Genomic DNA, 27,999 nt, shown 5'->3' with positions numbered 1-27,999 from the left:
GCACCAGTAACGTTGGATGCCAACCGCCGTTAAACCTCATCGAAGAAGAGCTACACACAGCGGAGCAGAGAGAGCGAGGTCGTTCCTGCGGAGGTAGTTATAACAAAATACCAAGTTGCCGAGAAATCGAAATGCTTATATTTTTTAAAGACTATTACATGTACCTACCTAGTTTAGTGAAATAAAATGTTATGGTTAATGTTCCCTCTTATCTTGTCGCTGTCTCATGGATCGTGCCAGCCAGCCAATCATCGTTGGTTGGTTGGTTGGCTAGCTACAGTAACGTTAGCTAGCTAACTTTTCACGTTTAGCACAGCATGAGTTAGCTAAGGTAACTCGGCTAAACCAAGTTGGCTAGCTAGCTTATTTGTTGAAGCTATGTGGCTACATGTGGTTAGATTTTTGTTGTTGTTGAAACCCTTAAAACGTTTATTTGGTCCATAATTTAGTATATTTGAAAGTTAACATCAGCATTAACATCAGCTAGCTAAGGTACTGAAGAGAGCTGATTGTGTTTTCCGAACTAACGTAACGTTAGTCCCATTATCTTACCTGACAGTAAACTAGGCTAGCTAAGGTTAGTTAAGCTAGCTAACAAGCTCTTGGCTTTACCACAAGTAACACATACTACACAGGTAACGTTAGCTAGTTCGATACAAACGTGTGCAAAGATATTTGTGATGGTGGCCTGGATGGACTCTTGATAAGTTAGGTAACTAGTTTGACACGCTTGTGTAAACACGTTTAAATTAGGTTGGCTAACGTTATCTACTTGGCATTTTACTTTATAGTCATCTTTGATTTAGCTATCTAACGTTAAAGTGAAGGGGTTGGAACCGACATTTTCCAATCGTTTCGTTCTGACCAGAACTACGTTTCGTTCCGTTCCACTGTTCCGACCAGCAAAATAAAGTTCTTAACCGGTTCGATCCCCCTAAAGTACCTGTGAATATTATTTGTTTAACCTGTGAAATTAACCGTTTTTTGCTCATTAATAAAGCAATCAGTGCGAAGATGGCAGGCAAGCTAGTTTACATGCCTGATGGACAAACAAGTGTATCCTATGGCGCAAGATGCGACTGAATTTTTGCGGGTCGGGAGATGTCGAGAGAGGGTTAAGGAGGCTTGAAGTGCTGGACATCTTGTTATGACATGATTATCCGAATAATGTCCACAGAATTATACATAGGAGGAGCGACTTCTATGAAGGAACTTGGAATTTCTTTTGAGCTAGCTAGCTAAAAAGCGTGTGTGCAAAGCGGCACCAGAAATGACCCTCCTGTTGTGTTCGTTTCATGTTAATTAATTCCCAGTCCAAAATGACCGCCCCATTATAGCTGATTATAAATCCATAATACATATATTATCACCTAATGTTGTTAGATCTTTTTATCAACTTAAGTTCTTGTGAACATTACACGTTTTGAACTTCTATTTGCTATTTATGGCCTGTAGGCCTCATTGACTAGTTTGAGTAAAAAAATGCATAATGTATTGATTATTTGGACTATAACAAATACTCAGATTAAACATATTGTTATTTATCATAGACTACTTTGTGTCAAAGTTTAACAAGGACTCTTCTCACCAGTGTCATGATCAAAGATATGATCAAGAGCCTCACATACAGTATAACATTTGGTCATTGTGCTGCCACAGAATGAATTGTGAGCAAGGCCTCAAAAAAACATTATATACCAGGAGAAAGTTCTATATATTATTGAAACAATGTAAATGTTTGTGAGAATGACAACAGGTGTGGTTCCCGTGGGTGAAAGATTCTATTGGGGAAAAGTTCCTGTGGGGGTTGCCATGGAAGCCAAGAAGGGGAGTGAGGTGTGTGTGCTCAAAGTCTGGGAGAGGAAGTGTGTCCATCTGATGAATGGGCATGTGCCTGCACTCAATTGTATACTCTAATTGTAGTCTCACCCATTCATTTCTAATGACCTGGAACACCACAGGTGTACAAAGTTAAATAAAACACCCAAACTAATGAAAATCATCGAAATGTATTTGTGTTCAGATGCCCTGTGTGGACAAAGTCATGGAACCTAAAGACAATCAGATTAAATGAACTACATTTTTCAGCGAGAACTTGTAAATCGGTCCAATTCGACCGGAACACAGCAGGAGGGTTAAAAATACAATTTTGTAGTTAATAAATACAATGTGAAACGTGATAACTAGGCCTACAGTATCCTTGCCGTAGCAGAGAGAACAGTCCATGACTAGGGTGGCTGGAGTTTGACAATTTTTAGGGCCTTCCTCTGACAAGCTTTCTCTGGATGGCAGGATGCTTGGCCCCAGCGATGTACTGGACCGTACGCACTACCCTCTGTAGTGCCTTGCGGTCGGAGGCCGAGCAGTTGCCATATCAGGCAGTGACGCGTCCAGTCAGGATGCTCTCTGGTGCAGCTGTAGAATCTTTTGAGGATCTGAGGACCCATGCCAAATCTTTTCAGTTTCCTGAGGAGGAATTGGCTTTGTCGTGCCCTCTTCATGGCTGTCTTAGTGTGTTTGGACCATGATCGTTTGTTGGGGATGTGGACACCAAGGAACCTGAAGCTCTAAACAAATGCTTTGCTGTTTTTCTGGCTGCACTTTTTGACATGACTGTAAGTTAGCCGTAGTTGGCTAGCTAGCAAGCAAAGGATAAGAACGTTGCCAGCCAGTATGGCAATGGAACAGTTAGAACGAACGACTGGGAATAGATACAGAACAAAAAGACTGAACGACTGGGTCGCGCCTCTGGCAACAATTGATAGAATGATCAGCCGGGCTGGGTAGCAGCCCTAGATTTGCCGGGACTACATCTTGTGGAAGGATGAAATAGTATGAATAAATTAACCAAATAATGATTTACATAAACGTCATTTTGATTATGTTGGTAACCCGAGGTGTATAAAAGTGATAATGCCCTCGAAGCCGGTGAAGATATATTGTTTCTGAGTGACAGTGAGTGCTTTGAATAGGCGTTTTTATGTGGGACTAGAAAAAAATGCCTGGAACGTAATATAAAGTTATTAACAGGTTCCCATGCATTTACAATAACGGTTCTGCTCCGGAACAGTATGGATCACAACTGTTTAGGCTAGCTAAATCAATGACAACTGCGAAGTAACGTTAGCAGGGGTTGGAACCGGTTCAGGGAACAAAACCGGGAAATAACGACATTGGTTTTCGGTTATGTTCTTTGAACCATTCCAACCCCTGCTCACATTACTTTACACCTGTCATTAGAGCTAGCTTGAGCAAACAGTTGTTGTTACTAGCTATTTACATGCAGCAAGAGAATGCTTTCTATCCAGGACAGTCAACCTAAACCAGAAACTTAAACGTTTGCCCAAATGCTGGCAGATGGCGATATTGAGTCGTTTCCTCTTATTGTCCAAAGGGATTGCAACAGTCTGTTTACCCTTGGTCTCAACGCTGTGTGCAATGTCAGGAAGTAACATTAGCCACCATAGCATGGTGGTGGAAAATGGTATTTTCATAAAGTATGCACATTTTCCCAGTTTTTAAATCACATTAAGGAAATCGACCCTTCTGACCTTTGGACTACTGTAATATGCTAACTCTCGGCTAAACCAGTTAGTTAACTAGCTACTAGCCCTTCTAAAGTACCCAACTAGCTAACACTACTGCAGTCTTTGTGAATCATTGAAGCTTTGTACCACCACACTAAAGCTAAGTCCAAAATTAAAACATCATATTTTCACGTGAATGACAACCACTTGAGCCAACCTATAACTCGAGAATCCACAGGAATGATTGACAGTTGCCTTCTTTGCTATCTGCTATGACTGTATGCCTGGCCTTGGGTGCTCGAGAGCTAGCCTAGCTAGCTACATGACAGATATTTGGACCTACCTACTTTGACCCCATCAACCAGTTAGGTAGCAAACAGGGCAACTGTCAATCATTCCTGCAGCTTCTCAAGTCCTAGTTTGGCTGAAGTGGGCGACTTGTCATGCATGTCAAAACATAATATATGCCATTTAGCAGACGCTTTTAACCAAAGTGACTTAGTTATTTTACTTATGGTTGGTCCCAGGAATTGAACCCACTACCCCGTGTTACAAGCACCATGCTCTATCAACTGAGCTACCAAGGACTACAAAAGAAACATGGTTTTTACTGTTTAAAATTTTCAATGAAGTCCTCGTTTGCAACACCCCCTACTGAGTTCCAAACTGCCTCTAGAAACAACGTCAGCACAATAACTGTTTGTCGAGGGCTTCATGAAATGTGTTTCCATGGCCAAGCAGCTGCACGCACACAAGCCTAAGATCACCATGCGCAATCAATGCCAAGCGTCGGCTGGAGTGGTGTAAAGCTCACTGCCATTGGACTCTGGAGCAGTGGAAACACGTTCTCTGGAGTGATGAATCACGCTTCACCATCTGGCAGTCTGACGGACGTCTGGATTTGGCAGATGCCAGGAGAATGCTACCTGCCTGAATGCATAGTGCCAAATGTAAAGTTTGGTGGAGGAGGAATAATGGTGTGGGGATGTTTTTCATGGTTCGGGCAAGGCCCCTTAATTCCAGTGAAGGGAAATCGTAACGCTACAGCATACAATGACATTCTAGACGATTCTGTGCTTCCAACTTTGTGGCAACAGTTTGAGGAAGGCCCTTTCCTGTTTTCAGAATGACAATTCCCCCGTACACAAAGCAAGGTCCATACTAAAATGGTTTGTCGAGATTGGTATGGAAGAACTTGGCTGGCCTGCACAGAGCCGCAACCTCATGGAACACCTTTGGGATGAATTGGAACGCCGACTGTGAGCCAGGCCTAATCGCCCAACATCAGTGCCCGACCTCACGAATACTCTTGTGGCTGAATGGAAGCAAATCCCTGCAGCAATGTTCCAACATGTAGTGGAAAGCCTTCCCAGAAGAGTAGAGGCTGTTATAGCAGCAAAGGGGTGACCAGCTCCATATTAATGCCCATCATTTTGGAATGAGATGTTCGACGAGCAGGTATCCATGTACTTTTGGCCATGTAGTGTTAGCTAGCAACTTCAGAAAACCTTTTTTTTTTTTTTTTTACTTATGCAATAAAAAAAAGTGATGTAGTTTTTTGGGCTCCCAAGTGGTGCAGCGGTCTAAGGCACTGCTTCTCAGTGCTCACTACAGACTCTGGTTCGATTCCAAGCTGTGTCACAACCGACCGTGAATGGGAGTCCAATAGGGCAACGTGCAATTGTCCCAGCGTTGTCAGGGTTTGCCTGGGGTAGGCCGTCATTGTAAATTAGAATTTGTTCTTAACTGACTTGCCTAGTTAAATAAAGGTATAAAAATAAATTGTGAGTAGGCGTGCTTGAAGTGTTTGCATGTCTTGGACATTAGAGGCGATGTATTTTTCTGTACAGTTTTCACTCCATGATGATGCACACACTACCCCTCGCTGGTTCAGAGTAATGCTGCCATCAGCATTGGGTGCACAAAGTTGATTTCCACACCATTTAACTGCTCTGTCACAGTATAATTGACCAGCATCTCTCATAGCACTGCAAACACGGCTTCCATGACTCATTGGGCACCAGTCTTTCCTTTTAACGACCTCCTTATTCATTGCCCAACTGAATGTCCGGCGGATAATTGAATTACCCTGACCTAGCATCGGCAATACAAAAATCAAGGGCCTTGTCGGTGCTTGGAGCTCTTAGCCAAACGGCAGAATCTTTCCACTTGCCTCCCTCTTCCTGCAACCTCAAGGGTCCCTGTTGCTCAGCCATGCAGAATGTGCTGAGGCTGACTGGACATTTGAGTTACTGTACGGTGACTGAAAGAGGACAATTGTCTTTAACCCCTCTTCTCTTGGCCCCTTATTTTAGAAAGAGAGAGGTTCAGCACTTTGAAAGGGTTGTAGTGAAAGTTAAAAGCAAATAAAAGAGTCTGAAAGTGTTTGCAAGGGTATAGGCCTATGTGAAAACAGCACAATTACAAGGCGGGTGAAAAGTAGAATACATCTGCGTTTGGTTTGGACTTGAAGTTAATTATGATAGTGTAGGCCTATAGTTCTTTCAAGAGGATATACAGGTTGCTTAATTGCAACCCCCCCCCCCCCCCCTTCAATGCATCTCTCAGGTAACCATGGCAATGACGGGCCAGAGTTCCTGCTCCTCGATGAGTAATCACACCAAGGAACGTGTGACCATGGCCAAGGTGACCCTGGAGAACTTCTACAGCAACCTCATCGCTCAACATGAGGAGAGAGAGATGAGGTAGGCCTCCTACTACACACGCATCCATCTGGGCTCAGCCAACGGGCAGTGCCTTCCACTGACATATTGTTTACAACTCCTCTGTTCTCTATTGCTACATTCTTCTTATGCGTTATGTCATTCAAGGTGGGTGTTGCAAACTTTGGTATTTGTGCCTTACATTGCCTTGTAAAAGTATTCATCCCTCTTGGTGTTTTACCTATTTTGTTGCATTGCAACCTGTAATTTAAATTGATTTTTATTTGGATTTCATGTAATGGACATGCACACAATAGTCCAAATTGATGAAGTGAAATTACAAAAAATAACTTGTTTCAAAAAAATTAAAAACAGAAAAGTGGTGCGTGCATATGTATTCACCCCCTTTGCTATGAAGCCCCTAAATAAGATCTGGTGCAACCAATTACCTCCAGAAGTTAAATAAAGTCCACCTGTGTGCAATATAAGTGTCACATGATCTGTCACATGATCTCAGTGTATATATACACCTGTTCTGAAAGGCCCCAGAGTCTGCAACACCACTAAGCAAGGGGCACCACCAAGCAAGCGGCTCGATGAAGACGAAGGAGCTCTCCAAACCCGTCAGGAACAAATTTGTGGGGAAGTACAGATCAGGGTTGTGTTCTAAAAAAAATATCTGAAACTTTTAAAATCAGGGACTGGGAAACTGGTCAGAATTGAAGGAATGATGGATGGCGCTAAATGCAGGGAAATTCTTGAGGGAAACCTGTTTCAGTCTTCAAGAGATTTGAGACTGGGACGGAAGTTCACCTTCCAGCAGGACAATGACCCTAAGCATAGTGCTAAAGCAACACTTGAGTGGTTTAGGGGGAAACATTTAAATGTCTTGGAATGGCCTAGTCAAAGCAAAGACCTCAATCCAATTGAAAATCTGTGGTATGACTTAAAGATTGCTGTACACTAGCAGAGCCCATCCAACTTGTAGGAGCTGGAGCAGTTTTGCCTTGAACAATGGGCAAAAATCCCAGTGGCTGGATGTGCCAAGCTTATAGAGACATAACCCAAGAGACTTGCAGCTGTAATTGCTGCAAACGGTGGCTCTTCAAAGTATTGACTTTGGGGGGGTGAATAGTTATGCACGCTCAAGTTCTGTTTTTTTTTGTCATTTCTTGTTTGTTAAAAAATATTTTTAATCTTCAAAGTGGTAGGCATGTTGTGTAAATCAAATGATACAATCCCCCCAAAAAATCAAATTAAATTCCAGGTTGTAAGGCAACAAAATAGGAAAAATGTCAAGGAGGGTGAATACTTTCGCAAGCCACTTGGCTGACGATTAGGCTAAGAAACCTCTACGCAGACGATACCATTCTGTATACTTCTGGCCCTTCTTTGGACACTGTGTTAACAACCCTCCAGACGAGCTTCAATGCCGTACAACTCTCCTTCCGTGGCCTCCAACTGCTCTTAAATACAAGTAAAACTAAATGCATGCTCTTCAACCGATCGCTGCACGCACCTGCTCTCCCGTCCAGCATCACTACTCTGGACGGTTCTGACTTAGAATATGTGGACAACTACAAATACCTAGGTGTCTGGTTAGACTGTAAACTCTTTCCAGACTCACATCAAACATCTCCAATCCAAAGTTAAATCTAGAATTGGCTTCCTATTTCGCAACAAAGCATCCTTCACTCATGCTGCCAAACATACCTTCGTAAAACTGACCATCCTACCGATCCTCGACTTCGGCGATGTCATTTACAAAATAGCCTCCAATACCCTACTCAATAAATTGGATGCAGTCTATCACAGTGCCATCCGTATACTACCCACCACTGCAACCTGTACGCTCTCGTTGGCTGGCCCTCGCTTCATACTCGTCGCCAATCTCACTGGCTCCAGGTCATCTACAAGACCCTGCTAGGTAAAGTTCCCCCTTATCTCAGCTCGCTGGTCACCATAGCAGCACCCACCTGTAGCACAAGCTCCAGCAGGTATATATCTCTGGTCACCCCCAAAGCCAATTCCTCCTTCGGCCGCCTCTCCTTCCAGTTCTCTGCTGCCAATGACTGACTGGAACGAACTACAAAAATCTCTAAAACTGGAAACACTTATCTCCCTCACTAGCTTTAAGCACCAGCTGTCAGAGCAGCTCACAAATTACTGCACCTGTACATAGCCCATCTATAATTTAGCCCAAACAACTACCTCTTCCCCTACTGTATTTATTTATTTATTTTGCTCCTTTGCACCCCATTATTTCTATTTCTACTTTGCACTTTCTTCCACTACAAATCTACCATTCCAGTGTTTTACTTGCTATATTGTATTTACTTTGCCACCATGGCCTTTTTTGCCTTTACCTCATCTCACCTCGTTTGCTCACATTGTGTGTATATAGACCTATTTTTCTACTGTATTATTGACTGTATGTTTGTTTTACTCAATGTGTAACTCTGTTGTTGTATGTGTCGAACTGCTTTGCTTTATCTTGGCCAGGTCGCAATTGTAAATTGCCTACCTGGTTAAATAAAGGTGAAATAAATAAAAAATGGTGGACACTGCATAAATTCTGCAGAAGACTTTAACACATTCTTACTAGCTTTTCCCTCGCCAGGTTTTCTATATTGGGCCAATAACATCAACCTGTCTGTCTTGCTTAGTAGGCCTGTATGCTCTTAATAAGGATCCAACCCTTTTTTCCCCTATTTTTGCCAAAAGTGACATACCCAAATCTAACTGCCTGTAGCTCAGGACCTGACGCATGGATATGCATTTTCTTGATACCATTTGAAAGGAACCACTTTGAAGTTTGTGGAAATGTGAAATTAACGTAGGAGAATATAACACATTAGATCTGGTAAAAGATAATACAAAGAGAAAAACATGTTTTTTTAATCTCTGACATGCAAGAGAAAGTCCGTAATGTGTTATTCCTGACCAGGCGCAATTTAGATTTTTCCATATAAATGTCATTCATCAGTAGAACAACAAGGTGTCTGTCTGTTCAACCACGGGTCACATAATGATGGTAAAGAAATAACGTTTTAAATATTTTTTTATCCATTTTAGATTTCAATATCCAACCGTGCTGGTTTGAAGAGGAAACTGGTAAATGGTGAATATGACACACAAAATGGCACCTGTCCAACCCCTACTTCCCTGTTAAAAACACTGGAGAACAAAGGCAAACGCGGTTGTCTAATATGGAAGTCCCTGTGTCGCATTCATTTTCCCACAATGTAATAAAGCGTAGCAATACTGAAAACAAAAACAAGCATTCTTATTGGAGTAAACATAGTTTCAAATCAAACTTTATTTGTCACATGCACCGAATACAACAGGTGTAGACCTTACTGTTAAATTCTTACTTACAAGCCCTTAACCAACAATGCAGTTCAAGAAACAGTTAAGAAAATATTTACCAAATAAACTAAAGTAAAGAAAAATCTAAAAGTAACAATAACGAGGCTATATGCAGGGGGTACCGAGTCAATGTCCGGGGGTACAGGTTAGTCAAGGTAATTTGTACATGTAGGTAGGGGTAAAGTGACTGCTTAGATGATAAACAGCCAGTAGCAGCAGTGTTAAAACAAATGGGGGTGTTTATGTAAGTTGTCCGGGTGGCCATTTGATTAATTGTCAGCAGTCTTATGGCTTGGGGGTAGAAGCTGTTAACTTCTCTAGGGTAGGGGGCAGTATTTTGATGTCCGGATGAAAGGCGTGCCCAAATTAAACTGCCTGCTACTCAGAAGGTAGGATATGCATATTATTAGTAGATTTGGATAGAAAACACTCTGAAGTTTCTAAAACTGTTTGAATGATGTCTGTGAGTATAAGAGAACTCATATGGCAGGCAAAACCCTGAGAAAAATCCAACCAGGAAGTTGAAAATCTGAGGCTTGTAGTTTTAATTGATTCCCTATTCAAACTACAGTGACTTAGGGGTCATTTTGCAGTTCCTAAGGCTTCCACTAGATGTCAACAGTCTTTAGAACGTTGTTACAGGCTTTTACTGTGACCTGGAAGGGAATGACAGTCATTTCAACCAGGTGTCTGGCTGAGTGCCATTAGATCATTCATGCACATGGCCGTCAGCGCGAGGTGCTTTCTTTTTCCTTTCTGAAGACAAAGGATTTGTCCGGTTGGAATATTATCGAAGATGTATGATAAAAACATCCTAAAGATTGATGCTATACGTCGTTTGACATGTTTCTACAAACTGTAGTATAACTTTTTGGACTTTTCGTCTCAACAAAATGCGCGAGCATGGCACATTTGGATAACTCGACTGAACGCGCGAACAAAACGGAGGTATTTGGACATAAATATGGAGTTTAGCAAACAAAACGAACATTTCTTGTGGGAGTCCTGGGAGTGCATTCCGATGAAGATCAGCAAAGGTAAGTGAAGATTTATAATACTATTTCAGACTTTTTTTTTACTCCAGAACTTGGCGGGTAACTTTAGCTTGCTTTGATGGCTGAGCTCTGTACTCAGAATATTGAACAATGTGCTTTCGCCGTAAAGCTATTTTGAAATCTGACACAGCGGTTGCATTAAGGAGAAGTGTATCTATAATTCTTTCAATAACTGTTGTAATGTTTATCAACGTTTATGATGAGTATTTTTGTAAATTGATGTGCTCATTCACCGGACATTTGAGGCAATACATTTTCTGAACATCACGCGCCAATGTAAAATGGGGTTTTTGGATATAAATATGAACTTGATCGAGCAAAACATGCATGTATTGTGTAACATGAAGTCCTATGAGTGCCATCTGATGAAGATCATCAAAGGTTAGTGATTAATTTTAGCTGTATTTCTGGTTTTTGTGACGCTTCTCCTTGCTTGGAAAATGGCTGTGTGGTTTTTCTTGTTTACGTGCTGTCCTAACATAATCTAATATTATGCTTTCGCCGTAAAGCCTTTTTGAAATCGGACAATGTGGTTGGATTAATGAGAATCTTATCTTTATTAAAATGTGATATAATAGTTGTATTTTTGAGAAATTTGAATTATGAGATTTTTGTTTTGAATTTGGCGCCCTGCTATTTCACTGGCAGTTGCCATACCAGGCGATGATGCAACCGGTCAGGATGCTCTTGATGGGGCAGCTGTAGAACCTTTTGAGGATCTGAGGACCCATGCCAAATCTTTTCAGTCTCCTGAGGGGGAAAAGGTGTTGTCGTGCCCTCTTCACGACTGTCTTGGTGTGTTTGGACCATGATAGTTTGTTGATGTGGACACCTTTTATCCACACGTTACGACCTTATTCTAAAATTGATTAAAAATATATATTAAAAAGCTCAATCCACACACAGTAAAAACAGGTTTTTAGAAATGTTTGCAAATGTATTAAATACAGTACCAGTCAAGTTTGGACACATACTCATTCCAGGGTTTTTCTTTATTTTTCCTATTTTCTACATTGTTGAGTAATAGTGAAGACATGAACTATGAAATCATGTATTTACCAAAAAAGTGTTAAATAAATCAAAATATATTTTATATTTGAGATTCTTCAAAGTAGCCACCCTTTGCCTTGATGACAACGTTGCACACTTGGCATTCTCTCAACCAGCTTCAGGTGGAATACTTTTCCAATAGTCTTGAAGGAATTACTGCATATGCTTAGCACTTGTTGCCTGCTTTTCCTTCATTCTGCAGTCCAACTCATCCCAAACCATCTCAATTGAGTTGAGGTTGGGTGATTTGTGGAGGCCAGGTCATCTGATGCAGCACTCTCCTTCTTGGTCAAAGAGCCCTTACACAGCCTGGAGGTGTGTTTGGTCATTGTCCTGTTGAAAATCAAATGATTGTCCCACTTAGCGCAAACCAGATGGGATGGCGTATCGCTGCAGAATGTTGTGATAGTCATGCTGGTTAATAACCTGTTGGGGATCTTATCCCGGTATAGGGATTCATTGTCAAGAGACCATGGCGGGAAATTCAAAACTGCAAGAATCTAATAATTTCAATTTCTCAAACAATCAACTATTTCTCACAATTTGAAAGATAAACATCTCCTAAATCCAACCACATTGTCCGATTTCAAAGAGGCTTTACGGCGAAAGCATAAAGTTAGGTTATGTTAGGAGAGTACATTGAAAATAGCTGTGTGTAATGTTTTGTCAATTCAAAGACAGGCGTCACCAAAAGCGGATAACCAGCTAGAATTATGCACCAACCTTTGACAATCTTCCTCAGATGACACTCCTAAGACATTATGTTACACAATACATGCATTTTTTGTTCCATCAAGTTCATATTTGTATCCAAAAACAGCATTTTACCGAAGCGGTGAAAATCAGATTTTTTTTTTCTCTCAAATGCTTCCGGTGAACAACGTTACAAATCACAAAATTACTATTCGATAACATTGGTAAATTATAATATTGTCATTCAAATATTCATAGTTTAACATTTCGTAAATGCTACTGCATTGCCAGATTTCAAAATAACTTTACTGGGAAATCACAATTTGCAATAAACCGGGTGCTGTGCTAAGAACAATAGGCTAGGCTATACAGGTTAGCACCATCTTGTAACCATGTAATATCAAAATTACTATTGTCAATATTCCCTTACCTTTGATTATCTTCATTCATTGGCACTTCCAGGAATCCCAGGTTCACTACAAATGTGGTTTCTTTCAACAAAGTTCATAATTGATGTCCAAATAACTCCAAGTTGTTAGCGCTTCGGTAGGCTACTAAAAAGTAGCGCGGGGGGGAGTCACGGCAAAAAGTAAAAAAAATAATCTATTTACGTTTGTTCAAACATGTCAAACGTTGTTTAGCATCAATCTTTAGAGCCATTTTTAACGTGAAACATCAGTAATGTTTCAACCCGACCTCTCCTGTGTCTTGAAAAACTTATTTGAAAAATGTATCGCATCACATGATTACTCAGGTGCAGCCAATAATGAAGTGACGACATCCCAGGGAGGTCAACTTCTCTTCCTTGTCATCCGGTCTCTGTTCATCATAGACGCTTCAAACAACTTTATAAAGATCGTTGACATCTAGTGGAAGCCGTAGGAAGTGCGAAATGAATCCTTTCTCACTGTGGTATCTAATAACAATGGAAAAAAAAAAATTGTACAGCCACAAAATTATTTTTTTTTCTCAGGTTTTTGCCTGCCATATGAGTTTTGTTATACTTACAGACACCATTCAAACAGTTTTAGAAAATTCAGAATGTTTTCTATCCAAATCTGGTAATAATATGCATATCCTAGCTTCTGAGTTGGTGTAGGAGGCAGTTAAAAATGGGCACATATTTTTTTCAAAATTCTCAATACTGCCCCCTAGCCCCAACAGTGTTCCTTGAATTCTAAATCAGTGTCACCAGCAAAGCACCATCACACTTTCTCCATGCTTCACGGTGGGAACCACACATGCGGAGATCATACGTTCACCAACTGTGCATCTCACAAAGACACGGGTGTTGGAACCAAAAATCTCAAAATTGGACTCATCAGACCAATGAACAGATTTCCCCCGGTCCAATGTCCATTGCTCATGTTTCTTGGCCCAAGCAAGTCTCTTCTTATTGGTGTCCTTTAGTAGTGGTTTCTTTGCAGCAATTCGACCATGAAGGCCTGATTCATGCAGTCTCCTCTGAACAGTTCATATTGACATGTCTGTTACTTGAACTCTGAAGCATTTATTTGGGCTGCAATATCTGAGGCTGGTAACTAATGAACTTATCCTGCAGCAGACGTAACTCTGGGTCTTCCTTTCCTGTGGCGGTTCTCATGAGAGACAGTTTCATCATAGCGCTTGATGGTTTTTGCGACTGGATTTGAAGATAAGTTGAAAATTATTGACATTTTCCGGATTGACTGACCATGTCTTAAAGTAATGGACTGTCATTTCTCTTTGCTTATTTGAGCTGTTCTTGCCATAAATAAAAAATATTAACTTTTAATTAAAGTCAGTTACGATGGCGGCCTACCCCGGCCAAACCCTAACCCGGACGACGCTGGGCCAATTGTGCACCGCCCTATGGGACTCTCAATGACAGCTGGTTGTGGTACAGCCTGGAATCGAACCAGCGTCTTGCCTCTTGCACTGAGATGCAGTGCCTTAGACCGCTGCGCCACTCGGGAGCCCATAAAAATATTGACTTAGCCCTATTTGCATAAAGACTATATTCTGTATACCAACTCTACCTTGTCTCAACACAACTGATTATCTCAAATACATTAAGAAGGGAAGAAATTCTACAAATGAACTTTATCAGCTGATGTCACAATGTGCTGTACAGAAACCCAGCCTAAAACCCCAAACATCAAGCAATGCAGGTGTAGAAACACGGTGCCTAGAAAAAACTTCCTAGAAAGGCCGGAACCTAGGAAGAAACTAGAGGAACCAGGCTATGAGGGGTGGCCAGTCCTCTTCTGGCTGTGCCGGGTGGAGATTATAACAGAACATGGCCAATGTGTTCAAATGTTCATAGATGACCAGCAGGGTCTAATAATAATAATAATAATAATAATAATCACAGTAGTTGTAGTTTGTGCAACAGGTCAGCACCTCAGGAGTAAATGTCAGTTGGCTTTTCATAGCCGATCATTGAGAGTGTCTTTACCGCTCCTGCTGTGTCTAGAGAGTTGAAAACAGCAGGTCTGGGGCAGGTAGCACCCGTCTGGTGAACAGGACAGGGTTCCATAGTCGCAGGCAGAACATTTGAAACTGGAGCAGCAGCACGACCAGGTGGACTGGGGTCAGTAAGGAGATATCAGGCCAGGTAGTCCTGAGGCATGGTCCTAGGGCTCAGGTCCTCCAAAGGAGAGAATTAGAGAGAGCATACTTAAATTCACACAGGACACCAGATAAGACAGGAGAAATACTCCAGATATAACAGACTGACCCTAGCCCCTCGACACAAACTATTGCAGCATAAATACTGGAGGCTGAGACAGGAGGGGTCGGGAGACACTGTGGCCCCATCCGACGATACCCCCAGACAGGGCCAAACAGGCAGGATATAACCCTTTCACTCCATTGTCATGATCAGTGGTTTCAAGTTTGTATCTGTAATTTATTTTGACAACCTGATCATAGCGAAACAGAAAATACTTCTGCAGTTCCTGCTGTGTAAACACATTCCAAATAGGCTCGTGCCTGATCAAGTTGGGTAGCTGATGTTCGAGCTTAAATAGCCAAATTGATTAGTCACAGGAATCTGGACTAATAAAGCCAATGCAATGGGCTGTTATACAAAAGGTTGGCCTACCACATGGATGGGCATTCATAAAATTCCATTGCAGGCCGACCTTAGTAAGCACGAGAGTCTTTTTTTGGTCCTGTCTGGAAGTCATTTATGGGGGTTTGTCAAACGGTAGGCATGCCACATACAGTGCTTTCTGGAAAGTATTCAGCCACTTTGTCCACATTTTGTTACGTTACAGCCATATTCTAAAATGTATAAAAATGTCCTCATCAATCTACACACACTACCCCATAATGACAAAACGAAAACAAGTTTTTAGATTTTTTTTTCAAATTCATAAAAAATTTAAATACCTTATTTACATAAGTATTCAGACCCTTTGCTATGAGACTTGAAATTAAGCTCAGGTGCATCCTGTTTCCATTGATCGTCCTTGATGAGTCCACCTATGGTAAATTAAATTGTTTGGACATGATTTGGAAAGGTGCACACCTGTCTATATAAGGTCCCACAGTTGACATCGCATGTCAGAGCAAAAACCAAGCCATGAGGTCGAAGCAATTGTCCGTAGAGCTCCGAGGCACAGATCTGTGGAAGGGTACCAAAACATTTCTGCAGCATTGAAGGTTCCCAAGAACACAGTGGCCTCCATCATTCTTAAATGGAAGACATTTGGAACCACCAAGACTCTTGCTAGAGCTGGCTGCCCTGCCAAACTGAACAATCGGGGGAGAAGGGCCTTGGTCAGTGAGGTGACCAGGAATCCAATGGTCACTCTGACAGCTCCGGAGTTCCTCTGTGGAGGTGGGACAACCATCCAGAAGGACAACCATCTCTGCAGCACTCCACCAATCAGGCGTTTATGGTAGTGGCCAGACAGAAGCCACTCCTCAGTAAAAGGCACATGACAGCTCGCTTGGAGTTTGCCAAAAGGCACGTAAATGACTCTGACCTTGAGAAACAAGATTCTCCAGTCTGATGAAACCAAGATTGAACTCTAGCCAGAATGTCATGTGTGGCGGAAACCTGGCACCATCCCTACCATGAAGCATGGTGGTGGCGGCATGCTGTGGGGATGTTTTTCAACGGCAGGGACTGGGAGACTAGTCAGGATCGAGGGAAAGATGAACGGAGCAATATTTTCTACTTGCAGGCTGCAATGTTATTTAATGGCTTTATGTATGCTATTTTTACATAGTTGGCAATTGAAATTACCTCTTTTTTTTCTTTTTGTAGGTTTTATTTTTATTTCGATTTGGATAGAATTTTGATTAACCACATGAGAATAATTTTGAGATATAAAGACGTTATTATAAACAAAATGAATCTGTTCCACGAAAATGTGAATATGAAAACCCTAACTGGCACACAGATCGGTAGAAATTGTAAATGAAATTGTCCTTTCACCTGAGAAAGTTCATCCAACATTGCGCTTAAAGCATCGACAAGCTCAACGCATATAGTTTAATTTTTATTAAAACAGGTGTGTCTGTTTGGAAAATTACACGTTTTAAAAATGTTGAACAATCAATTGGTCGAAAGAAGAGGTTAATTTTGGTCGACGAAAAAAAAAAAAGATGGACAACCATAATTCAAAACATTTTTCCATTTCTGTTCCAGGCAGCAGAAGTTGGAAAAAGTGATGGATCAAGAGGGCTTGGCTGATGAAGAGGTGACGTTGAAGACTGACACAGACACAACCTTTTTGACACGTGCAGTTGTGCGCACTAACCATTGCCTCCTCTACCTGTGCAGAAGCGTATCCGGCGCTCCCAGCACGCCAGGAAAGAGACTGAGTTCCTGCGTCTCAAACGAACCCGCCTGGGGCTGGAGGACTTCGAGTCCCTCAAGGTGATTGGCCGAGGAGCTTTCGGAGAGGTAGGCATCACCCCTTTTCTTAAAAACACCTCTCTTACGTAGCCTTGCAGACTTTCAGCTTATTATTCAATAAATGATTGACATGTTTTGGTCCCAAGGTGCGTCTGGTGCAGAAGAAGGACACAGGCCACGTGTACGCTATGAAGATCCTCCGCAAGGCCGACATGCTGGAGAAGGAGCAGGTGAGGAGGAGGAAAGGGTAGGAGGGTATGTTGATGGCCAATACATAATGGCCAGTCATGTTCATTCTCACAAATCCAAAGCAGTGTTTTGGATACAAAAGTAGTACCTGCCATGCAATCTATAAATGTAAACTCAGCAAAAAAATAAACGTCCTCTCACTGTTAACTGTTTATTTTCAGCAAACTTAACATGTTAATATTTCTATGAACATAACAAGATTCAACAACTGAGACGTAAACTGAACAAGTTCCACAGACATGTGACTAACAGAAATGGAATGTGTCCCTAAACAAAGTGGGGATCAAAATCAAAAGTAACAGTCAGTATCTGGTGTTGCCACCCGCTGCATTAAATACTGCATTGCATCTCCTCCTCATGGACTGCACCAGATTTGCCAGTTCTTGCTGTGAGATGTTACCCCACTCTTCCACCAAGGCACCTGCAAGTTCCCGGACATTTCTGGGGGGGAATGGCCCTGGCCCTAGCCCTCACCCTCCGATCCAACAGGTCCCAGACGTGCTCAATGGAATTGAGATCTGGGCTCTTCGCTGGCCATTGCAGAACACTGACATTCCTGTCTTGCGGAAATCACTCACGAGCAGAACGAGCAGTATGGCTGGTGGCATTGTCATGCTGGAGGGTCATGTCAGGATGAGCCTGCAGGAAGGGTAACACATGAGGGAGGAGGATGTCTTCCCTATAACGCACAGCGTTAACCTCTTACATCTAGACGTTCCGCTAGCGGAACACCTGCTCCAATATCCAATGATAGGCGTGGCGCGAATGACAAATTCCTCAAAAATACAAAAACTTCAATTTTTCAAACATATGACTATTTCACAGCATTTTAAAGACAAGACTCTCCTTTATCTAACCACACTGTCCGATTTCAAAAAGGCTTTACAGCGAAAGCAAAACATTAGATTATGTCAGCAGAGTACCAAGCCAGAAATAATCAGACACCCATTTTTCAAGCTAGCATATAATGTCACAAAAACCCAGAAGACAGCTAAATGCAGTACTAACCTTTGATGATCTTCATCAGATGACACACCTAGGACATTATGTTATACAATAGATGCATGTTTTGTTCAATCAAGTTCATATTTATATCAAAAAACAGCTTTTACATTAGCATGTGACGTTCAGAACTAGCATACCCCCCGCAAACTTCCGGGGAATTTGCTAACAATTTACTAAATTACTCACGATAAACGTTCACAAAAAGCATAACAATTATTTTAAGAATTATAGATACAGAACTCCTCTATGCACTCGATATGTCCGATTTTAAAATAGCTTTTTGGTGAAAGCACATTTTGCAATATTCTAAGTACATAGCCCAGACATCACGGGCTAGCTATTTAGACACCCGGCAAGTTTAGCACTCACCAATATCAGATTTACTGTTATAAAAGTTTGATTACCTTTTGTTGTCTTCGTCAGAATGTACTCCCAGGACTGCTACTTCAATAACAAATGTTGGTTTGGTCCAAAATAATCCATCGTTATATCCGAATAGCGGCGTTTTGTTCGTGCGTCCCAGACACTATCCGAAATGGTAAATCAGGGTCGTGCGCATGGCGCAATTCGTGACAAAAAAAATCGAAATATTCCGTACTTCGAAGCATGTCAACCGCTGTTTAAAATCTATTTTTATGCCATTTTTCTCGTAAAAAAGCGATAATATTCCGACCGGGAATTATAGAGGAAAGAAAACAAAGCTTTCGGTCGACGCGGGCACGAGCCTGAGTCTCACAGTACTGTAACCAGCCACTACCCAAACGCGCTACTTTGTTTCAGCCAGAGCCTGCAAAGCCACGATTCAGCGTTTTGCCGCCTTCTGAGAGCCTATGGCAGCCGTAGGAAGTGTCACGGGACAGCTAAGATCCTCACTCTTCAATAAACAGAGACAAGAAGAACGACACCTTGTCAGACAGGCCACTTCCTGCATGAAATCTTCAGGTTTTTGCCTGCCATATGAGTTCTGTTATACTCACAGACACCATTCAAACAGTTTTAGAAACTTTAGGGTGTTTTCTATCCAAAGCCAATAATTATATGCATATTCTAGTTACTGGGCAGGAGTAGTAACCAGATTAAATCGGGTAAGTTTTTTATCCAGCCGTGAAAATACTGCCCCCTAGCCATAACAGGTTAAGATTGCCTGCAATGACAACAAGCTCAGTCCGATGATGCTGTGACACACCGCCCCAGACCATGGCGGACCCTCCACCTCCAAATCGATCCCGCTCCAGAGTACAGGCCTCGGCGTAATGCTCATTCCTTTGACGATAAACGCAATCCGACCATCACCCCTGGTGAGACAAAACCGCAACTCGTCAGTTAAGAGCACCTTTTTTGCCAGTCCTGTCTGGTCCAGCGATGGTGGGTTTGTGCCCGTAGGCGACGTTGTTGCCGGTGATGTCTGGTGAGGGCCTGCCTTACAACAGGCCTACAAGCCCTCAGTCCAGCCTCTCTCAGCCTATTGCGGACAGTCTGAGCACTGATGGAAGGATTGTGCATTCCTGTTGTTACTCGGGCAGTTATTGTTGCCATCCTGTGCCAGGTGTGATGTTCAGATGTACCGATCCTGTGCAGGTGTTGTTACACGTGGTCTGCCACTGTGAGGAAGATCAGCTCTCCGTTCTGTCTCCCTGTAGCGCTGTCTTAGGCGTCTCACAGTACGGACATTGCAATTTATTGCCCTGGCCACATCTGCCGTCCTCATGCCTCCTTGCAGCATGCCTAAGGCACGTTCACGCAGATGAGCAAGGACCCTGGGCATCTTTCTTTTGGTGTTTTTCAGAATCAGTAGAAATTCCTCTTTAGTGTCCTACATTTTCATAACTGTGACCTGAATTGCCTACCGTCTGTAAGCTGTTAGTGTCTTAACGACCGTTCCACAGGTGCATATTCATTAATTGTTTATGGTTCATTGAACAAGCATGGGAAACGGTGTTTAAACCCTTTACAATGAAGATCTGTGAAATTATTTGGATTTTTACGAATTATCTTTTAAAGACAGGGTCCTGAGAAAGGGACGTTTCTTTTTTTGTTGAGTTTATGTATCATGCCATTTGTGTGTATTTCTAGGTGGGCCACATCCGTGCTGAGAGGGACATCCTGGTAGAGGCTGACAGTCTGTGGGTGGTTAAGATGTTCTACAGCTTCCAGGACAAGATGAACCTCTACCTCATCATGGAGTTCCTGCCTGGCGGTATTATCCCCCTCACCCTAAGCTGAACCCCAAACAGTCTCCTACACTACAGGGACAGTCATTGTCCAGTTGGAAGCTAGATCAGCTACTCTTGCAGGTGTATGTAGACAGAGTAGAAGTGCTGATCAAGTATTGGGTCCCTCCTGTAAATAATATCATGTTCATTATGGTCTAGAAGGCTAAATTGATCCTAGATCAGTACTTCTACTCTGAGACGCTTGATACAGCCGTCAGAACGTTGCAGAAAAACATAGAAATGTGCTGCGTAATGATTGTTTATTCTTAATGTTCTATCTGCAAAGCCACCGAACAAACAACTTCTGTCTCGCTGAATATGCCTCAAAGTCCATTGGGACTGTACATGTTGTAACCAGACACTGCCCCCTACAGGTGACATGATGACCCTGCTGATGAAGAAGGATACTCTGACAGAGGAGGCCACTCAGTTCTACATCGCTGAGACAGTGCTAGCCATCGACTCCATCCACCAGTTGGGCTTCATTCACAGAGACATCAAACCTGACAACCTGCTACTGGACTCCAGAGTGAGTTTGAGCATGTACTCAAGAGACACAAACATGAGCTCAGACTGGTGGTTTCGATATGTTATTCTGTTTGAATTTACAAGGCACCAAAATGAAGAAAATGGGCTAAACTTTTGTAATACACAGCACGGTGTGCACTAATGAATATAAGCCTGTGCTGATTGTGTTTTTGCTTGATTGTTTCAGGGCCATGTGAAGCTGTCTGACTTTGGTCTGTGCACAGGTCTGAAGAGGGCGCATCGTACCGAGTTCTACAAGAACCTGAACCATAGCCTCCCCAGTGACTTCAGTAAGCAAAGTCAGGCATCCCTAATCAATCCATTACTTTACATACTAACACCCTGTATTGATGTTAAAGCCACAATTTGGACTTTTTCTCAGACCTTGTAGTCCTTGAGATTTGGAAGCATATTTTTGGAGCTACACATTGTTTACAAAGACCCAAATGACAACCAAAACACAAACAATGGAGTCATATTTGGGTTATGGTGGGGGTAAAACTGATGTACAAAGCTCATAAGGCATTTATACACTATTATTAATTAGAAATACCATTGAACAGTTGGAAATGTCCCAGATATTGTGCCTTTAATGTTTCTCTACTAACCAGGTAATGATTTGAAATGTGCTTGTACAAGAATACAAATGAATAACTTAAAATTGTTTGTTTTTAGGTTTGCTTCATGTTATGAGTTGTTGCATGTACCAATCTTCAAATTCCCTAATTGGGATTCTTTTTTAAATTTAGAATCTCTGCATTAGTGCTTCTGCTAACTGACTAAAATGTAAATCAACAGATCCTAAATGGCTATTTGTTTCTTAACCTCTCTTGGGTATGTGGGACAGCCAGTGAAATAGCAGGGCGGCAAATTTAAAACAACAAAAATCTCAAACATACAACTATTATATCCCATTTTAAAGATACACTTCTCGTTAATCCAACCACATTGTCCGATTTCAAAAAGGCTTTACGGCCTTTTTCCTCGATAAAGTTCATATTTATATCCAAAAACCCCATTTTACATTGGCGTGTAATGTTCAGAAATGTTTTGCCTCCCAAAGCTTCCCAAGCCATACAGATACCTGCCATTTTGGAGTCAACAGAAATGACAAAAATTACATTATAAATATTCAGTTACCTTTGATCTTCATCCAAATGCACTCCCAGGAATCCCAGTTCCACATTAAATGTTTGTTTTGTTCGATAAAGTACATCATTTATGTCCAAATACCTCCTTTTTGTTCGCGGTGTTTAGTCCACTACTCTAAATACAGGAAGCGAGCGCAAAATGTCACAACGAAAAGTCAAAAAAAGTTATATTTACGTTCGTAGAAACATGTCAAACAATGTATAGCATCAATCTTTAGGATGTTTTTATCATAAATCTTCAGTAATATTCCAACCGGACAATTCCAATGTCTTCAAAAAAGAAAAGGAACACAGCTAACTCTCACATGAGCGCGCACCTCTGAGCTCATGTCATTTTCTCACTCATCTACTTCTAGGAGCTCTTGTTCTCGCCCTATTCACAGTAGAAGCATGAAACAACGTTCTAAAGACTGTTGACATCTAGTGGAAGCCTTAGGAAGTGCAAAATGAACCCTTAGTCACTGTATAGGCAATCACTTGAAAAACTACAACCTCAGATTTCCACACTTCCTGGTTGGATTCTTCTCAGGTTTTTGCCTGCCATATGAATTCTGTTATACTCACAGACATCATTCAAACAGTTTTAGAAACTTCTGAGTGTTTTCTATCCAAATCTACTAATAATATGCATATCCTACCTTCTGAGCCTGAGTAGCAGGCGGTTTACTACTGGCATGCCTTTCATCCGGACGTCAAAATACTGCCCCCTACCCTAGAGAAGATAACGAAGAGTCTGAAAGGGTTTAATAAGATACTTTGCTTAACCTGCAAGTGAGGTTATGGGGTTCAGCAAGTATTACGTACTTGTGTAATTTTATACAACTGTTTATTTTTCTTTACAGCATTCAATAACATGAACTCAAAGAGGAAAGCAGAGACATGGAAGAGGAACCGGAGACAGCTGGTGAGAAAATGAAGCTAGATGGGAGGGAAAAATACAGTGTATTCTACAAGTAGACATGGGCCGTGTTCGAGAGCATCCTTTTTGGACGGACTAATCCACATATAAAATTTAGTTATTTAGGATGCAGGGTGATTTGTAGATCTGTCAGTCTGCAGTCACTGACTGGAATGCAGTCGATTTCAAACACGACCACATTTGTATTGGTGTAGTCTTGTAGTCACATTGCCTGATCTTTCTCTCGTGCCTCCCCAGGCCTTTTCTACTGTGGGCACCCCTGACTACATCGCCCCTGAAGTCTTCATGCAGAACGGATACAACAAGCTCTGTGATTGGTGGAGCCTTGGAGTCATCATGTATGAGATGCTGATAGGTGAGATCCTGTCAACGTCTTCTGCTTGGGGCCTCTGAAAAAGCATCGATTGGCTTTCAATCATCTTGCATGAATGTCACAGAATGGTGCCATTACTATGTGTTTTCCCATGCCAGGCTTGTTGATCCCATGTGTTGTTTTCCAGGCTATCCCCCGTTCTGCTCAGAGACCCCACAGGAGACCTACAGGAAGGTGATGAACTGGCAAGAAACACTGACTTTCCCCCCTGAAGTGCCCATTTCGGAGAAAGCTAAGGACCTCATCCTCAGGTTCTGCTGTGAGGAGGAGCACAGGATCGGAGCCACTGGGGTGGAGGACATTAAGGGCAACGCCTTCTTCGAGGGGGTGGACTATGACCACATCAGGTACGAGGGCTTAAAAGAATAGTTCACTTTTCTGACATTTTTTTATATGATATTTTCCACTTAATTGCTGGTTATTTGTCAATATCCAAAATCTCCTGGCTAGCATTTTTTTGAGGATGTAGCTGATTGTATCAGTTAATGGTGCATTCAAAAATTGGAACAGTGACATTCTAAAAACAGGGTTCCATTTTAATTACAGAGAGCGACCCGCTGCCATTCCCATTGAGATCAAAAGCATCGACGACACGTCCAACTTTGACGAGTTCCCAGACTCTGATATCCTCCAGCCGACAGGTATGTTTCTCATTGTCACCAACATTAGTGGCTGCCACTAGTCATAATTCAACAGGGTAGTGTTCATTAGGGCACACAGCGAAAAACAAAGACGTTTCGTATTACACCAGTTAGTCACTCCCAGGTTAAGTCTGTTTTCTTCTATTGTGCCTATTAAACATGGCCCTGGTTAACTAATGCCACCTTGAAACAGGATTCTCACATTTTGGATCCTTTGTTTTCCTCTATTGCCCTGTGTGAAATAATCCCTGTCTTTTTCTGCCTCAGCTGCCCCCGTGGTGTCCAACCATTCTGAGGCAGACCTCAAGAACAAGGACTGGGTCTTCATCAACTACACCTACAAGCGCTTTGAAGGCCTCACAGCCCGAGGGGCTATCCCCTCCTACATGAAGACAGGGAAGAGATGAATCCTTCTTTTGTTTCCTCACTCACTCTACCTGCCACTCAGACTGGCATTCAAAAGGAATTCCCCATGGATCCCAACGTCCACTCCTCTCCCAAACTCGATTTTGGAGGTAGAAACTAAATTACCCTATTCAAGCTTGTTGAAGGGGTCCATCATAATTGAGACTATCCCATGTGTCTGATCCTGCTGAAGGGACCTTTCTCCTTCCTTTGCAGGGGACTTGTAGGGGACTTGTAGGGCTCTGTGTACTGTGTAGAGAAGTGTGACCTACTCTATCTAAAAAAGCCATAGCGTTGGAAGGGATGGACAGTGATTGTTTTCTATGTGAAAACTCATATGCCATTCCACCCCAGGATTAAAGTTCCCATAACTAAAGTGTAGGATCCACCAATGAGCAGTCTTGGAGGTGTTGATATGACCTTAGTTTGGGGACCATCTCTCGTAGATCTCCACTAGCATCGGTCCAACTCGGCCAAGATTGATTCTCTATCCTTCAGTATCCCAAGGGACTGAAACAAGATACCAGCATAACCGGTCACCTTAGGGGCCAGAGCCCATTTTCACATCAGAAGAACACACTTGACTGGCTATACCAGCCTTCTTCACTTCCTCCTCCACAAACAGGCATTGAAGTCTTAAAGTTTAGCTGGGTGACCACCAGCATGGGACTAGGATCCAATATGCCTCACTTTTCTGTCAAAGGGCTAGCTTTTCTCTCTTCAGTTTTTCTTTCTTTTTCCCACACACAATAGAATTCTCCATCTTTTTAGAAATGAGTTCCGCCATTAAAAACATTAGAAATAGTGTAATTTGACAAACCGATGATGCTTTTCAGGGAATATATGTCAATGTTTTTCATGTGTTTTTAGAGAGCTCTCTACTGAAGCATCTTGGATGATGGTGCTTCGGACCGGTTGCCTGTTGCAACAAGCCAACTCATAACCAAAAACATTGAGAGCTGAGTGTAATTGTTGTAACTATTCAGTCTAATTTTTGAGGGAGCTGTTACATGGACTTTGGCAAGTGTTTATAGCAATAGAATCGCCTCTCTTGAATATGATTCCATTTGAAATGGAACTACACCTTCCAGAAGCCTAGCTTTTTAGGTTCTTAGTTTGACAATCATCCGCTGTTAATATTAGCACCTTCGTGCTGTCCTCTAACTCATTTGATTTACCAATACTCTGTCGGACTTATAATGTTTGTGGATATGCATGTCCTTTTGCTAGAGAGCAAAATCAAATACAAAAATTTGGTGCATGTACCAACCATTATTTTCGGTACTTTTCCATGGACCTTTGGGATAGGGGTGCTATAAGTAAGGCCAATATATGGATACTCTTCTCTTTTTTTTGTACTGACCACTGGTCTGTAAGGGCTTGGTAGGTGAGGTGGCAGAGCAAGTTTGTTCAGCGGATATGTAAGTAACAGAGAATAGAAAAGGAGCAGCTTTTAGAGTATTGAGACACACTCAGGCTCTGTTGACCCTAGGTTGGGGTCATTAACACACCCTTTCCACTTCCTGTCGTGTCTATAGTTCAGGCTCTTCCTGTTGCTTGGCTATTTCTTAGCAAGAATACTTTACATTTGTCTGTTTTGTGTCAAGGATATGCCACCTGGTATGTCCATACTTTTCAAGAGGCTAAGAGGTGTGAGTGAGAAACTCGACCGTAACTCTGTAAACAGGGCTATATGTGACTCACTGTTCTTAACACAATCCCAAATGCTGTCATTTGAATCGAATGTAATCCCAAGACGTAGTTGAAGATGAATTTAATGCCATGTTAATTCCAAAATGCTGTAATTTGAATGGAATGTAGCCTAAACCACAGGAGTGGTAGGTTTGTCACACGGAGAAGATGTCTGGTATTTTTGTTAAATATCTGTACGGTGTTCTGGGTAGTTTAGACTACTTGCTGAGATTTAATATCCAGACTTTTTTAGTTGTTTTTCTGACTGAGCGACAGAACTGATTTTGAGACTGGTCTCACCTTTTACTGATGCTTGATGCCCGACTGATCCTGTTGTAATGCCGGGTGTAAACAGTATTGGGCGGATGAGTTGGCAAAGTGCAAATGGCTTTTTGGAATAATTGTATTTTAAATGTATGCTGCTTGGTGTGTGAGATTTGCATGTGTCTTTAGAGGAATGGGTGATATGCTCAGTAAAAATAAGATGTTGGAATATGTTGTGTTCAATTAACAAACACTAAGGTGGGTGCTCTTTTGTAGATGTCATCCAACTGTGTGTGTGTGTATGCTGTTATTTCCCCCCAGGCACACAAGGTGGGGGGAAACCGGCTGTACAAACCTTTTTATAGGGAACATTCAATCAAAAGTAGGGGGAGTTGTATTTAATCCACTGTGGTGTGAGGTTTCTATTGTATATTTTCTGCCACTTCACATTGAATAACTGCACTTAATATCTGTGGTGTTTCCGTTTGTACAGCAAAATAATGGGCCGCTCTGAAATCCGTCTTTGTTTTAATGGGTGAGGGAATGTCATTTCACTGGTTGAATGGGCAAGCTAGCCATGTGCAGGAGTTACATTTTCTTCTGGAAATTGTTTTATCTGACAAACTAAATGAGGTGGAATAATGTAAATGGAGAACAAAGGTCTTAATTAAATATTAATTATTTATTACCTTTTGGATTCTAAACATCCCTTGCTACTCAAGACTGATTAAGACCCCTTCGCCAAGAGCAACAATGTTTTCATCCAAACAGGAGAAGGGTGAGGTTGTCAGTTTTTTTTAATTTGACCAAAGCGAACCCTACACAACAAACCAGGCTAGAAGTAACGACCAGTTTCTCAAGCCCCATCATGTAAAGTCACCCACTCATTGCTCCGTCATCTCTCAATAGTGCAAATAAGTTCTTACAGGGCTGTTGTAATGCATGCAACCGTTTCAACAGCGTAAACTAGTCTTTGTGTAATAGATGGCATATCAATTGGTTTTCAGAGAACATGGTTTTCAGAGAATTGTTCAGTGTTCCTCAAAGGTGCTACTAGGCAGTATCCCTGGTTAGACTTGTTAGCTAGTAGCCTACTACCATAGAGGCTTAGAAACTGTATGGTTGAGATGTGCATTTCACCATGTATCCTTTTGAGTACGTTAACCCACTGTTAAGGCAGAAAGTGGCTAAGTCGTGTGGGTATTGGTTCTCTAGTTAGTTCAAAAGGCACATTTATTTTGCCAGTCAATGGCAGACCGCTTGTTTCACTTCTGGTAGAAATACTCACCTGCACTATTATGGTGGTAGACTTTTAACAGCATTAAATAAAACACCTAGGACTATGTTGAA

At 41.9% G+C, this 27,999-nt stretch overlaps 1 protein-coding gene across 3 annotated transcripts; it reads left to right on the top strand.

Moving 5' to 3' along the window:
• On the top strand, positions 1–27,999 carry LOC106566940 (serine/threonine-protein kinase 38). 3 transcript variants are annotated; one of them, XM_014135603.2, is made up of 13 exons: positions 1–93; positions 6,096–6,232; positions 17,000–17,051; positions 17,135–17,257; positions 17,356–17,439; positions 20,537–20,660; positions 21,051–21,205; positions 21,392–21,494; positions 23,198–23,259; positions 23,512–23,629; positions 23,775–23,994; positions 24,194–24,288; positions 24,556–27,999. In XM_014135603.2, the coding sequence occupies exons 2-13, from the start codon at positions 6,102–6,104 to the stop codon at positions 24,693–24,695; spliced, it is 1,407 nt and encodes a 468-aa protein (XP_013991078.1). In that variant the 5' UTR covers positions 1–93; positions 6,096–6,101; the 3' UTR covers positions 24,696–27,999. The 3 variants fall into 3 exon arrangements, with proteins under 3 accessions (XP_013991078.1, XP_013991077.1, XP_013991079.1); XM_014135602.2 differs by having other exon boundaries at positions 21,392–21,503; XM_014135604.2 differs by lacking the exon at positions 1–93 and adding an exon at positions 9,266–9,311 and having other exon boundaries at positions 21,392–21,503.

Source organism: Salmo salar, chromosome ssa13 (assembly GCF_905237065.1).
Source record: "Salmo salar chromosome ssa13, Ssal_v3.1, whole genome shotgun sequence".
NCBI lineage: Eukaryota > Metazoa > Chordata > Actinopteri > Salmoniformes > Salmonidae > Salmo > Salmo salar.
This window is presented reverse-complemented; position numbering and strand designations above follow the sequence as displayed.